Here is a 15082-nt window from a genome sequence, read left to right as displayed (position 1 = left end):
GAAGTCTCATCCTGCATTATCCCTCGATCATGTTTTGCACGCTGTTCAGGTTCATGACAGGCTTATCGCGCCGCGACGGCTTTCGCGCATGTGGAGGAAGGCTTGTAGTCCGCAGAAGACAAAGAAGCCCTGGAAGCTATTAGCAAGCTGCGATGCTCTTGTTCGGATCAACACGTACGATGTATATAAAGACGGCGCCGAATACCGCGCCAGCAACTGCGCCACCATCCTCGGGGTCTTCATGTCCTCCCATTACGGTGCCGCTGTGTCCCTGCGAAATGCGTATTAGCATTTGTTCTGTTCTGTACTCATACGGTCTTAAACGCGAGAAGAGATTTCGAGATATTCGCAGATGTTCAAAGCTTAGGCGCGTGGTAGACGTACTTTGAACAGCGCTCCGATCGTGGAGAGGATGACGATGGCGAAGAGGGACACGACGATGCTATCACTCCATCAGCTTTCTTGCTACTGCTATTTCTCGCAGGGCACTTCGCGCATACCATGTCCAAGCATTCATCGCGGAAACAACGGGCTTCACCATGATGGGCGAGTTGTAGCTTCGGTATCGTTCGGAGGCGGCTAGCTTATCGGCGGTGGCGGCGGCGCTTCGATCGCGGTATTGTCAGGTGGTTCGCTACCTGTATTGACGATATAGAGGATGTTGTAGCGGAAGATGGAGTTTAGGGGTGGTTGACGTCGATGGCGGCAGCTGGAAGAGGTGCCTGAACCATCGTCATGTCTTGCGACGCCTGCAGCCGCGTGTTGGTCTGTGCGCTGCATCAGATGCAAGTGAACCGGGAACTTCCCGAACGTCAACATTCTCTCCTCCGCATACCTAAGAAGAAGCTCTCTCTATGAGTTGTACCCCAAACATTACCCTAAAGGTATCCGGCTAGCGTCTTGCTCGTAGAGGCTTTAGAGTGACGACAACGTCTTCTTTTCATTGTCACATGAACAAACTATGGACGACATCTCCGGTTGATTCCGTTTCCTTGATCTCCCCAAAGACACTCAGCTCTTGATTTACAATTATGTGCCCGAACGGGAAGTTTGACCTATACTTGCAGAACAGCACGGCCTCAAGTATGGGGAAGTAAGGCCTCCTACAGCGCTATTAATAACCAATCGCCTCCTGAACGATGAGGTAAAAGATTACCTCAAAAAACTCAGACAACCCATCTTGATCATTGTTATGGAAGGCTGTTGCGCGTTCGTCTGGTGTTCCTAGACGCTGATCTTCTGGGTCACTAACACGACCTGCTATACCAGACAAGCCACCCAGCAGCCAAAACATCAGCCAAACTCGGTAGATTCACACAGGTAATATCAATCCGTTACTTGAAAGACAAGAGTTGAGACCGTATCCACGAGAACCGTTGCCCACCAATGACCGAGTACGACGATACAATACTCCAAAAAATATATCATCACTGCGTACCCAAAATCCGGGAGGGTACAGATGTCCAGGTGAAGATCATGTTTCCTCTCGACAGATCACAACTTGAGGACTCACGGCTCGAATGGCTTGTGAGAGGAAGTATAACCTCTGGGGAAGGGAAACTCCCTAGTCGGTATGATTTGGTCATTACGACTACCCACAATACAAAATTGGTCTCGTATATGACGAAAACTATCAAAAATACGAGTTTCTTCGTAACGAGCCGAAACTGCGATGGGAGGCACCAACCGAAGAAGATCATGAGCTGTGGCATAGCGATCGCTATAATGATGTTGACTGCTACATTTGGACGTTTTGAATATATGTTTGCAAGGATTTTATAGATCGCCGCGTTCTAGATATGTGATGTTATCGAAGACTGGCTTGAAATTCCATACAACAACACATGCGATGAGCTACTTTGTTGAACGACTGTGAAAGACTCGAATTCAGATCAGTCCTAACCCAAGTGACTATACCGTCTATCCGTATTACTAAATGAGACTGTATGCACGACCCTTCTTGCATTTAACAAGATAGGCAGCTCGTTCTCTCTGATCTCTCGACTCCTCGTCCTTGTCCTGGTACTCGATATGGGTAGACTTATCGAGCTCATCCCATGCCCCTTGGTCCTGCTCCGTTGCCACTTCCCATTTCGCGCTGCCGACTTGGGATTGTGGCCATTCAGTTTGCAATAGATGCTGAATCTCTTCGTTTTCGCTAACAATGGTGAGACGAAAGCGCAACGTACCAGTAATCACTGGCTGGTTTCCATGAACCAGATCTACGAAATAGGCAATTATAGGCCCAATCCATTCGAAATACTGGTTAATAAGCATGAACATCCTCCGCTTAGGAAGATGGAGATGTAACTCAATTTCCGGGCTTCGGCGCAACTGTAGGAGAACTTGGGTAATAAATGTGTTGAACTTGTCTTGGGATAGTTCGGGCACCCAGAGGTCTCCTCGAAAATGATGACTGATCGCTTTCGTGATACTACGATCAAAAGTCTCGAAGGCTAAATCAGCAGCCAGTGGACTGATAGCAAGAGCTGGCTTCTGATCCTTAGGGACTCTCTTCGTATAGATTTCGTCGTACGTACGGCCAAGGCTGATTGTCTCCAAGATCGCCCGAGTGACGCCAAAGTGGTGGAAAGGACTGAATGCTAGCACACAGCGCTGATCTGCTTGGCCATGTTGCATAGCGTGACCGGCCTCCGCGTTGACTTGACCACAGACCTGAAGAAGGCTCACTTCTATTGATTTGGTACTGTAGTAGAAGCCGTCACAGCAAATAGGAATTGAACGCCAGATATTTGCTGGGACGTTCTCAAAGATGAGACGCTGCACATCCAATGGCAAATTGAGAAGACCAGAAGTCTGCTTAGCAAGCTCTTTGGAAGATTGCCACTTGAGAGCTTTGTTCGGGAGAGTGAGTCGAGGCATGTATGCAGTTGCTTGTAGTCGACTGAAGGAAGTTGAGGTAGTCGGAATTTAGTCCTAACGGAGAGCAAGGGGACTTCAATATAGCAACAATGTGCCACGAAAAAAGACCTGATGAATGCACAAAGGTAAGGAAGAGGCTGTGTACATAATCAGATGGTGATTAAGATAGATCAAGCCGTCGCTGAGCGTTCACCACAAGGCAGCATAAGGAAAGACTCGAATACGAAATCGAAACCCCTGCACGATGGTCAAAAGCTTCTTCTGTCAACTGTTTTTGCAGCACTACCACATTCAAGTCCTCGAGGTTCGGTACCATGCCCTGTTGCTCAGTCCATGTGCATATGATTCTCTTCCGTGGCCACCTCCATGAAGCATACGTACTTCTGTTACGATGTTCGAGGCTTCTCCGGTAGCCACTGAGAGAGTATCGAACGCATATTAGCTCGTTGAATAAATGTAGCCAGTTCCATGGGTGGACGACTGCCAGCTTGAGGAGGCGTTGTTCTTGATAGGAACTCTTGTGTAGCTTGACAGTCGGAAATCAGGACAACATTGCATTGAATCTCTCCTTGCCAGTTTATGTCCTCATACACGTAGTCCGCTCGATGGTCTTCGGATTCTATATTGCTAAATCGACCTCCATAAACCAAAATTCGACACTCAACGTGAGTATTGTGGCGAAGCTTAACCAGTGCGAATTCGACGTAATATCGGATCAGCGACCTCGACCGTCCGTGACCGAATGTCTGGTAGCCTTGGAGGTTTCTGTTACTGGCGGCATATCGAAAGATGTTTAGGATCATTGTGGTGGGCACTGTCAAGCTCGAACTGGCTACACCTGCACATTCAAATACAGGTGAAACATACCATGTTGTAGTATATGTCATTGATCGGACACGTAAGCCTTGGATAGCGTTCGGGAAAGGTCTCCTACGAAACTGAATGCATTCATCATGTACAGCACAAGCGGTCCACCGAGGCGCTGTTAGCGCGTCGCTACCTGTACCTTGTCCTGAGCTGGTGTGACGCCTGAGCGATTGTTGGACCTATTGTGATCACCTCGTAGGCGATTCCCTGATCTGGATATGTCATAGGTTTGATGCGCCGCTCGAGTAAACACTCATAGACCATGAAGCGAACCTCTTTAGGAAGGCCTATAAAGCATAAAAACATCACAAGAGGTACAACGCCTGTGCCGCTTAAACTGGCGATAGTTGGTGGTTCTGAGGCGATGCCAGCGTGCAGGAAGAGATGGTTTTTGGTCAACATGGCCTTGATGAACTATAACTTTAGGATGTTAGATGGTACGACAAAAGCCAGGAGCACTCGACGAAGTACAAGCGCGAAAGAAAACCAGGCAGCAGTCTGAGCCAAACGCACTTGCTCTGCTTCCTTCAAGCCGGGAGCATTTCCGTACATAAAAGGGCTGACAGCGGGGTGGTAGTCAGCGCTAGTCCGTAAAGAGCTGAGATAGGACTAATCACGTGCTTTCGTCATCAAGACGCGACGCGTCTTCCCCACCTCATCCAACGGATGTGGCAAGCTTGGGCTGATGAAATGTACATACACGAGCCAGTGTTACACAAGACGATCGATCTGCGCAATTTTCCTTGCAATCCTTGCCGTCGTTAGACTCTGTCCCTGAATTTGCCACCGGAGGCGTGAACGCGCGACAGACTATCGGCGCGAAAGAGCCAGGGGTACATCTGCCCTTCCACAATTAGTGCTTCTTGTCATCTCACCCTCCGTCGAGGTTACCGTCTTTCATTTAATCTGTCCATCGGTCCTGTGTTCGCTGCGCGTTCCTCGATCTCTGCCGCAAATTCACTTGCTTTTCCTTTCATCAATCGATCATAATGGCGCCTCGGCGATCCACCCGCAAGTCGACCGGTGTCGCGAATGACGTCGCCACCGTGCCTTCACCAGCGCCTGCAAATGGTATGTGTAGGCTGATTCCGACTCTCACCTTTTTGCTTAACAGTGATTGCGGTTTCTTACTCTCGTGTTAATACGATTGCAGTCCTGGTAGATTCCCCCATGGCTGATAGTCGCCACAAGCAGAAGCGCACTCGCGCCTCTCGCTCCTTCGTACCCAACTCTTCCGACCACGAAACCGACTCAATCGAAGTCGAGGCGCCCACACTATCCGCCAACAGCCGCCGCGTTCTAAAAGAAGTATTGATTCCAATGAAGTCCAAAAAAGCTCCCGCCACTCGCGGACGGCTAGCAGGGCTGAACGCGCAACAAGCCGAGCAAGAAAGCTCAACTGGCTCACCTTCTCTCGAGAACTCAGATTACGAGACACCGGGAACCAGCATATCGACCACGCCAGCCGCCTCAGTCAATCGCGGCAAGATGCCCGCCCGTAGTCGGCTGAACAAGGCTACGACGCCTTCGCAAAGCACCTCATCTAAGCGATCTCGCAGCGCCGTACTAGACTCCGACTCCGAAGACATGGCGCTCGACATGGATGCTGAGATCGCTCTACAAATGCAGTTGGAGGACGAAGAGGATGCGCCACACAACAAGCGCCAGAAGACTGAGGAAGACGAAGATGAAGACATGCTGTCTGAAGATGAGCCAGTTGCACCCTCGCGTCGCAGGAAAGCGCCTTCGTATGTTGGCAAGGGCAAGGGTAAAGCTAAGGTCGAAGAGGTCTTCAGCGATGACGATCGGGATTCACTGATAGATGAGCTGTCCTCACCTCCGTCTTTCGAAGGCAAGGGCAAGGGCAAGGCTCAAGAATCTTCGATGAAGCGTGGCCGTTCCACACGTTCTAGTGCGAAGAAGAAGGGAACATTCACAGAGGAGGACTTCCTTGATGACGATGAGTCCGATGGTGGAGAGTTCCGTCCTGACGACGCGGATGACGCTGACTCTCTGCTCAACGACATCGAAACACCCATGGCTAGCGATAGCGATGAGGAGCCTCTGATGACAACGAGTGCGCGTGTGAAGAACATTATCGCGGCGAATCCCAAAGCAGCTCGCGGCCGGAAGAAGAAGCTCACAAGAGGCGAGAAGGAGGATGCGGTCGGTCGTCGCGCGAGGTTCGCACATATCGCGGATAAGTGGGAGCGGAAGCGCGCCATGAACCGTGAGCGAGCAGAGCAACAGCATCCAAAGCTGCGCACTATGTGGGATGATCTCAAGAAGATCCCAGTCCTCGAAACTCAGAAGGCAGAGCAGCCAGAGTCAATCACCCGACGATTAAAGCCATTCCAACTGGAGGGCCTTAGTTGGATGGTTCGGCAAGAGAAGACTCACTACAAGGGTGGGCTGCTCGGAGATGAGATGGGTATGGGCAAGACTATTCAGGCTGTCTCCCTGATCATGTCCGATTACCCTGCAAAGCAGCCGACGCTGGTCTGTGTTCCGCCAGTCGCTCTGATGCAATGGTCCAACGAGATCCGCGAATACACAGACAACAAACTCAAGGTCCTGGTGTATCACGGCACGAACGCGAAGTGCAAGAAGATGTCGATCAAGGAGCTGAAGTCCTACGACGTAATCATGGTCTCATACAACTCTCTGGAATCACTCCACCGTAAAGAAACTAAAGGATGGTCTCGCGGTGAGGACATTATCAAGGAAGCATCTGCACTCCACGCTATCCATTACCACCGCCTTATTCTAGACGAAGCGCACAGCATCAAGTCCCGCAACACTGGCGTAGCCAAGGCTTGCTTTGCACTTACTAGTAACTACAAGTGGTGCTTGTCCGGTACGCCGGTCCAGAACCGCATCGGAGAGTTCTTCTCTCTTCTTCGTTTTCTGGAGGTTCGTCCGTTTGCGGACTATTTCTGCCGTTCGTGTGACTGCGAGAAGCTGCACTGGGCTACTGACGATGATCACATGTGTGTTGCTTGCAACCACGGTGCGTCTGAGCACATTTCAGTGTTTAACCAGGAGCTCCTCAACCCAATCACTGGCGATGACGTCCAGCTTCGCGAAGAAGCCTTGACGAAGCTTCACTTGATTACTGCTCGCATCATGTTACGACGTATGAAGCGCGATCACACCAACTCGATGGAGCTTCCGATGAAGGATATCATCATTCACAACGAGTTCTTCAGCGAGGTAGAACGCGACTTCTCAACCTCGATCATGTCGAACTCCTCGCGCAAGTTCGATACGTATGTTGCGCAAGGTGTCATGCTAAACAATTACGCCAACATCTTCGGTCTCATTATGCAGATGCGACAAGTCGCTAACCACCCTGATCTGCTGCTGAAGAAGAATGCGGTTGAAGGTGCTGGCAACGTCTACGTGTGTAACATCTGCGATGAGCCTGCCGAGGACGCGGTACGCTCTCACTGCCGTCACGAGTTTTGTCGCGCTTGTATCAAGGACTTTATGGATACTTGTGAAGCATCTGGTACGGAAGCAGACTGCCCTCGCTGTCACATTGCCCTGTCTATCGATTTCGAGCAACCTGAGCTTGAGCAAGATGAGGACTCTGTCAAGAAGACCTCTATCATCAACCGTATCAAGATGGAGAACTGGACTTCTTCCACCAAGATCGAGATGTTGGTATACGACCTGTATAAGCTTCGCAGCAAGAAGCAGACACTCAAGTCCATCGTCTTCAGTCAGTTCACGTCGATGTTGCAACTCATTGAGTGGCGTCTGCGTCGCGCCGGTTTCAACACGGTTATGTTAGATGGTAGCATGACGCCTGCCCAACGCCAAAAGAGTATCGATCACTTCATGACGAACCCGGATGTTGAGGTCTTCCTTGTCTCTCTCAAGGCTGGTGGTGTTGCACTTAACCTTACCGAAGCTTCCAGGGTATTCATAGTCGATCCGTAAGTGTCATCTCTGGCCATGTCTTCTCACAGATTGCTAACAAAATGTAGATGGTGGAACCCAGCAGCCGAGTGGCAGTCTGCTGATCGATGCCATCGTATTGGGCAACGTCGCCCATGTGTGATCACTCGCCTCTGTATCGAGGACAGTGTAGAGTCGCGTATGGTTGCGCTGCAAGAGAAGAAGGCGGCTATGATTGCTGGTACGGTGAACAACGACAAGGTTGCAATGGATCGCCTCAGTCCTGAGGACTTGCAGTTCCTGTTCCGGGTACCTAATCGCAGGAGCATTTAGTGTCTTCAAAGGAGTTCGGAGAATCACGGAATGTATGGGTATAGAATTTTTAGGCTGGCGCACTACAGTCATGAGGCGTTTATCTGTCAGCGGCGCATGAAGTTGCATCGAATGGCGGTGTCTCCCTTTTCAAGGACGCGGTGCTACTTGCGTTACAAATATCGAGCGCACTCCAACCATGATTTGATGCGTAGCGTGGTCGTAATTTCGACACCTTTCCAAGTAGATTTATACCCGTTTACATTATAGCATAATACAGTGTCTAGTATTTGTATCTCGCTACACGTGACTTTCAAGAGCTTCAAATTTACCGCCTTCTGCTAGTCCTGTGTACTGTTTATGTGAGATCCATGTAGGCGGATGTCTAGGGTGGCGACAGCAGGGATGACGTAGATCGTCAGGCTGTCGACTCCCGGCCTTGTACGCATGGCAGGTAGTACAATCTCAGGCACAACGGTATCTTGCGCAACTCAATATATCCGAAAACAAGTGCAACATGTTACAGTCTCCAAAACATCCGCTTTGACTCACTTGCTGAACACTGTTGTTAGCCAGCTCAACGTCTGCGACCAGGTTCTCACTCGTACAACCATCATCATCACAACAACCACAACACAAGTACCTCCAATAAATGTCGTACACTCTCAAAAACACCTCAGTCTCACATCTCCAATTCACGGAGCGTTTCCGCGGAACCGAGGAGATGTTCACAAAGCCATATTGTAGTGGTGTTTGTGGTACGTAATTTTACGTAAAGCCCAACTTATTGCGCGTGAACCTTTACCTCAGATCGTCGCGCATGTGCCAGGTCAACGTCAGGGTAAATGCGCGTGTTTGTGCGATTCGAATCGTAAGTGAGCGGATGAGGGCACAGTTCTCTGATGCTGGGTCCCGGAATAAATGGCGCGATGAGGGACTTCGGTTGCGCGAGTGTTTTTGCGGTTCGCGCCCAAGACCTTGAAACCTGGTTTCTTATAACCGTTGTCGATCTGTTGCTAGTCTTACTTATACTTTGAGTGAAGACTCTGTTTTGTTTCCAGGTTTACCTGGACATCATGGGTGTATTTACCGGTGCCAGAGAATGGGATCTTGATATCGACCGCTACCTCAATCGCATCATCCCCCCTTCACCGCTACACAAGCTTCCAACGCCCGTGTCGAGGTTTCTCGGGCATAGGAAAGAGACGCGACAAGATGTTGGGAATATCCTCGGAGCGTTTTGGTCGTTGTTAGGTGCCTTCTGTGGTCTGGCGGTTGTAGCGGCGGTCTTCAACAATACGGATAGTATACAATGGCACCAGCCACCAGCATTAATCGCATCTTTTGTACGTTACTCATGACTGAGGAGGTGGCGACGTGTTGTGCTGATCGATTACTCAGGGTGCCTCCGCAGTCCTCGAGTATAACTCTATACGCTCACCACTCGGCCAACCTCGCAATGCCCTGCTAGGCCATGGTATCTCCGCACTTATTGGTGTCGGTATATCGAAGTTGTTCCAATACCACTCAGAGTACGATTCGATAAAGTGGATCGCAGGCGCTGTAGCATGCGGTTGCGCGTCTGCCGTCATGCTCTTGACCAACACCGTACATCCTCCAGGCGGCGCATCCGCAGTGCTCGCAGCAACAGACCCCATCATTACGGCCATGGGCTGGTACTTCGTTGGACTTGTTCTCTGGGGCACCACTCTCATGGTCATGGTTGGACTCGTCATCAACAACATCCAAAGACAGTTCCCAATATACTGGTGGACACCTCTGGACCTACGGAAAGCGAAAATTGAAGACGAAGAGGTGGTGCCAGATGCGAGAGGCGGGTTAGAACGAAAAAAGAGTGTAGAACAACAACACTACGACCAAGCAGGAGACAAGATTGAAATCAACGGCGCAGAAGTCGTATTACCAGACGATATGAGTCTGAATGCGGAAGAGACGAAAGTACTGGAAAGACTACGAGAGAGGTTACGGAAGAGAGTAGACAATGAGAGAGAAGAAAGAGATATGGAGAAGAACAAATCAGACAGTGGAAGAAGCAGTACTGAATTTACCATGGTACCCAGCAATAGTGGGAGCAATCAGACTGGTATATAGCACAGGCTTATCGTTGTTGAGGCTGGTAAAGATAAGAACCATGTATGACGATCGTCGCTTTTCCGAGGAGTACCCACAATGCTCAACAACCAAACACATAATACCCAATACCAATGATACTTTTTAATTCATTCTGCTAAGCTTATGGCTACGTGAAATCTTGAGAGTATGTACTCACCGGACACTAAACTCTTCTTCAGAGAGACGGATCTGCCTACTCCTTGTTGAGGGACATATCGCGCAGTACTTCAGATAGGGAGCAGACTCGTATTAAATACACATGCAAATGTTTTTCATCCCAGAAAGCATCAATACCGTATATCTGTCGCATGGCTCGGGTTTCTAAGGAGACACAGGTGCAGCGGTGTCAGCGCTCAGCCCAGCCGCTGAGCGCCTTACTTGCCCTATGATGATGGTGGGGGAGCGCTCATTGGCCGTGCGCAGCATTCGCCACAAGTAAGAAAATTGATTCACAGGGTCGCATTGTTTGATCGGCCCTGACAGTTTCTTACTCTTATATCCTCTCTTTCTACATCACCTGCAGCGCTTCAATACTCCACTCGTTTTCATATCCGAGTGTTTGCGCTTCGAACGGGACCTGAAACAGAACCTTTGGGTATCGACAATCGATAAGAAACTTAGCGGGCACAGATTGACGTTGTTCCCTCCCCTACGAAATTTCCTCCTCCTTCCACCATCCTAGAGTCTTCACTCATACACCACTAAGACACCATGGTCTCCGCCTCAAAAGCTGCCCGCCAAGCGAAGCGCGCCGCTGACGGCGATGCGAAGCCCAAGAAGACGGCCACTTCCAAGTTGTCGTCCAAGGCCAACTCCAAGAATGCCTCCAAGGCCAACTCTGAGAACGGCGACGAGGTCGAGGACCTCGAGCTGAACGAGGAGGTCAAGAAGCTCACCATGCAGGAGGACAAGCACGGTCTGTCCGACCGTGTCACCACTGGTGTGCTCGCCTCCCTCGAGCAGTCGCGCGATGTCAAGATCATCTCTGCATCGCTCGTGTTCCACGGAAAGGTCCTCTTCAACGACTCCACCCTCGAGATCAACTACGGCCGACGATACGGTCTGTTGGGTGAGAACGGTTGCGGAAAGACAACCCTTCTCAAGGCCATCGACAAGCGCGAGTTCCCCTTCCCAGAGCACATCGACATTTACCTGCTGAACCAGGGTGCCCCCAAGACTGAGTTGGGTGCCTTGGAGTGGGTCGTCCGTGAGGCTGAGAACGAGTTGGCCCGTCTCGAGAAGCTGGCTGAGGATATTCTTGAGAAGGATGGTCCGAGAGCCCTCTTCTCGACGACATCTACGAGGTATGTACTAGCCAGATCAAATCAAAGTAAACCTCACTAACCCTTTGTCAGCGTCAAGAAGACATGGACCCGTCAACTTTCCACACCCGCGCATCCCTCATTCTCACCGGTCTCGGTTTCAACAAGAACACCATCAACAAGAAGACAAAGGACATGTCCGGTGGATGGCGTATGCGTGTCGCGCTCGCCAAGGCACTCTTCGTCAAGCCCGCCTTGCTGCTGCTCGACGACCCTACTGCCCATTTGGACTTGGAAGCCTGTGTGTGGCTTGAGGAGTACATGAAGAAGTGGGAGCGCACTCTGGTTCTCGTGTCCCACTCCATGGACTTCTTGAACGGTGTCTGCACAAACATGATTGACATGCGTCAAAAGAAGCTCCTCTACTACGGAGGTAACTACGACACATACCACAAGACTCGTACTGAACAGGAGGTCAACCAGACCAAGGCCTACGAGAAGCAGCAAGATGAGATCAAGCATATCAAGAAGTTCATTGCTTCCGCTGGTACCTACGCCAACTTGGTCAGGCAAGCCAAGTCTCGCCAGAAGATCTTGGACAAGATGGAGGCTGACGGTCTGATTGAGCCCGTTGCCGTTGACCGTGTCTTCACTTTCCGTTTCGCCGATGTCGAGAAGCTGCCACCACCTGTGCTTTCGCTCGACGATGTCAGCTTCTCTTACTCCGGAGATCCAAAGGACAACCTGTACGAGAACCTCGACTTTGGTGTCGACATGGACTCCCGAACAGCTCTTGTCGGACCCAACGGTGTTGGAAAGTCGACTCTGCTCAACATCTTCACCGGAAAGCTCAGCCCCACATCTGGTGTTGTATCGCGCCACACTCACTTAAAGCTCGGTGTGTACAGCCAGCACTCCGCTGAGCAGCTCGACCTTACCAAGTCTGCCCTTGACTTCGTCCGCGACAAGTTCCACCACATCAGCCAAGATCTCCAATACTGGCGCCAACAGCTCGGCCGTTACGGTATGACTGGTGAGGCCCAGACCTCCAAGATGGCCACTCTCTCCGATGGTCAGAAGTCCCGTATCGTATTCGCTCTGCTTGCTATTGAGGGACCTAACATGTTGCTGCTCGACGAGCCTACCAACGGTCTGGATATCCCAACCATCGACAGTTTGGCTGATGCCATCAACGCTTTCAGCGGTGGTGTCGTCGTCGTTTCCCACGACTTCCGGTATGTTCATTGTTCTCTCGATGATTAAATAGCCTGCTAACAACGAACAGATTGCTCGACAAGATTGCAAAGGACATTATGGTTTGCGAACACAAGACCGTCCGCCGGTGGGACGGAAGCATCGGCGAGTACAAGAACCATCTCCGCAAGAAGATGGCGTCGACTGGTGCTCTCTAAGCGGATACTGGGAGTAGTTTCGCAAGTTGCATGCGTCCTCCGAGCTGTGGAACGCGGGTACAACCAAAAAGTAATGGCCTTAGAGCAGGTTTTCAGGATACCTCTGCAGTAGGCCGGCAGCTCATCGCTACCTGCGTCAGTGTCGTTCTGCATGGGTAGAGACATCTGGATTATGCGTTATGATGCATTGGGTCTTAGAGGAGTTTTAGAGTTGTCTTACGATCAGAAATGATATCACATAGAAGCATATATTTTTCGTCGCCCTCGTTGTGGACGCTGCTTGTGGTTGCTAGGTGCTGTGTGTGTGGTTGCCGATTCGTATACATTCTGTAGGTATGGAGGAACTCAAGTAGCCTAGTCGAGACGTAGCATACGTAAACCCCGAAAGGAGGGTGTTCGCACAGCTGTCTTGTGGGTAGAGTGTGCATATGGCTATCGTTCGTCAAGTGTTCGGCACGTGCCGATTGGTGAGCTATGAGCTGTGACGAGCACCCCCGCAAGCTCCGCGGTAGTGGAGCTTGAACATCTACACCAGACCTCAGGTTATCTCACTTTCAGATTATCGCTCTCTGAGACCTTTACTCTCACTACATTCTTTGGAAATCAGAAAACTTCGACACCTAGCGGCTTTTATAACAAGATTGCCATTCGTTGAGATCGCTTCCTGCCCGCCATGGCGGAACTCACAAGCACGAAGCTCAATGCGGAGTCGCATCTCCTTCTCGTAATGCCTCCCCCAGCTACCCAAACTTACTCGTATTGTATACTAACGTGATCGTAGGACCAACCTCTCCTCCGCATGCCCTACGAGCTCTCCCGGCGCAACTTCAAGAACGCCCAGCGCGTCATCGAGCATTCCTCCAGCAACCTCACCACCTCACTGACGGCCGCCACCAAAGCCGCCTCCAAGGGTGCCTCGCCAGAAGCCACACTCGACTCCCTAGACTCGATGATTAGCAAGATGCAGGGCCTAAAACGCAAACTAGAAAACCTCCACGAGGAAGAAACGCGTATCCACCGCTCCGCAAAGGCGCGCTTACAACACCTGCAAGACCTTTACGAAATTCAGAGCCTCGTCGACGTAAAGTACGATGAGTGGTCTCGAACGCGATTAAGCCGTTTACTCGTTGACTACCTGTTGAGGGAAGGGTATGCGGAGAGTGCGGCGTGTTTGGCAAAGAGTAAAGGGATTACAGAGCTCGTGGATGTAGATGCTTTTGTTGCGTGTCATCGGATTGAGAAGAGTCTGAGGGAAGGCATGAGTACGTCTTTGGCACTCGAGTGGTGTAAGGAGCATGGTAAAGAACTTAAGAAGGGCGGCAGTATGTTGGAGTTTGAGTTGAGGTTGCAGCAGTATATTGAGTTGGTTCGGCAGGGGCATGAGGCTGGGTTGAGCGGAATGGATGGACTGGAGATGCAGGATGACGGTATGCATGGTGTTAGTGTTGGGGGTGGAGGTGGAGAAACAAAACTGGTGGAGGCGAGGGCTCATGCTAAAAAGTATTTGAGTACGAGCGGCGATTTTGAATTGATGAGAAGGGCGGCGGGTATGTTGGCGTATAGGCCTTGGGATGAGGTGGAACCTTATGCTGTAAGTTTGTTCGAGACGGCGCATCGTTGCATTTCTAACAACTGTCTAGTCTCTCTACTCGACATCGCGGTGGTCACATCTAGCCGACGTCTTTGTCCAGACACACCACAACCTCTACGCCCTTCCTCCGCGACCGCTCCTCCACGTCGCCCTGAGCGCCGGTCTCTCTGCTCTCAAGACACCTGCTTGCCATTCCGCCTACACACCCTCTTCTACAAATGCCGCTTCCTCCACTACAACCGTCTGCCCGATATGTAGCACCGAGCTCAACGAGCTAGCGCGCAACGTCCCCTACGCTCTCCACACCAAATCGATCGTTGAAGATGGACCTGTCGTACTGCCAAACGGTCGTATATACGGTTCCGGAGACTCCGCATCTTCAATGAAAAAGTCGGAACGGAAGAAGGCTTCGTAAGAGATCCAGCTGGCGGATTAAGTGGTGAGAGATGGCATGAGAGCGAGGTCCGAAAGGTGTATGTTATGTGATGCTTTCTCTCTTTTCTTCTAGCAGCATCTGTATGATATTCGGGTATAGCGTGGCGTTTTGGTATGTGCATCTACCCGGCGCGGTATAGGTCTGCGTGTCTGGCTCTTTTATATGGTATAGTGGGAACTATAGGCCTTTGCGGTTGTTCTCAAGTTCAATGACCGCTTTCCGCTTCGCCTGCCAAGGTTTACTTGTCGAATATTGGAAGTGTTCCCTGACAGTGTTCGTATCC

The 15082-nt window shown here is 50.7% G+C and overlaps 6 protein-coding genes across 6 annotated transcripts; 4 read left to right on the top strand and 2 right to left on the bottom strand.

Annotated features, from left to right (window-relative positions):
- Positions 1–51: 51 nt before the first annotated feature.
- ALTATR162_LOCUS10662 (uncharacterized protein) lies at positions 52–541 on the bottom strand (the record flags this gene model as incomplete). Its single annotated transcript, XM_043318300.1, has 4 exons — positions 52–129; positions 179–271; positions 385–442; positions 501–541. 4 exons carry the CDS (start codon positions 539–541, stop codon positions 52–54), a joined length of 270 nt encoding a protein of 89 aa, XP_043174235.1.
- Positions 542–1932: 1391 nt separating this feature from the next.
- On the bottom strand, positions 1933–2883 carry ALTATR162_LOCUS10661 (uncharacterized protein; the record flags this gene model as incomplete). Its single annotated transcript, XM_043318299.1, has 1 exon — positions 1933–2883. One exon carries the CDS (start codon positions 2881–2883, stop codon positions 1933–1935), a length of 951 nt encoding a protein of 316 aa, XP_043174234.1.
- Positions 2884–4739: 1856 nt separating this feature from the next.
- Positions 4740–7986, top strand: ALTATR162_LOCUS10660 (uncharacterized protein; the record flags this gene model as incomplete). Its single annotated transcript, XM_043318298.1, has 3 exons — positions 4740–4821; positions 4904–7691; positions 7743–7986. 3 exons carry the CDS (start codon positions 4740–4742, stop codon positions 7984–7986), a joined length of 3114 nt encoding a protein of 1037 aa, XP_043174233.1.
- A 1055-nt stretch (positions 7987–9041) lies between these two features.
- On the top strand, positions 9042–10077 carry ALTATR162_LOCUS10659 (uncharacterized protein; the record flags this gene model as incomplete). The annotated part of the gene is made up of 2 exons (XM_043318297.1): positions 9042–9311; positions 9367–10077. 2 exons carry the CDS (start codon positions 9042–9044, stop codon positions 10075–10077), a joined length of 981 nt encoding a protein of 326 aa, XP_043174232.1.
- Positions 10078–10809: 732 nt separating this feature from the next.
- ALTATR162_LOCUS10658 (uncharacterized protein) lies at positions 10810–12772 on the top strand (the record flags this gene model as incomplete). Its single annotated transcript, XM_043318296.1, has 3 exons — positions 10810–11406; positions 11454–12595; positions 12646–12772. 3 exons carry the CDS (start codon positions 10810–10812, stop codon positions 12770–12772), a joined length of 1866 nt encoding a protein of 621 aa, XP_043174231.1.
- A 673-nt stretch (positions 12773–13445) lies between these two features.
- ALTATR162_LOCUS10657 (uncharacterized protein) lies at positions 13446–14778 on the top strand (the record flags this gene model as incomplete). Its single annotated transcript, XM_043318295.1, has 3 exons — positions 13446–13496; positions 13554–14363; positions 14413–14778. The coding sequence occupies 3 exons, from the start codon at positions 13446–13448 to the stop codon at positions 14776–14778; spliced, it is 1227 nt and encodes a 408-aa protein (XP_043174230.1).
- Positions 14779–15082: the final 304 nt, after the last annotated feature.

The sequence above is a fragment of the Alternaria atra genome (genome assembly GCF_907166805.1).
Source record: "Alternaria atra isolate CS162 genome assembly, contig: 34, whole genome shotgun sequence".
Taxonomy (NCBI): Eukaryota; Fungi; Ascomycota; class Dothideomycetes; order Pleosporales; family Pleosporaceae; genus Alternaria; species Alternaria atra.
This window is presented reverse-complemented; position numbering and strand designations above follow the sequence as displayed.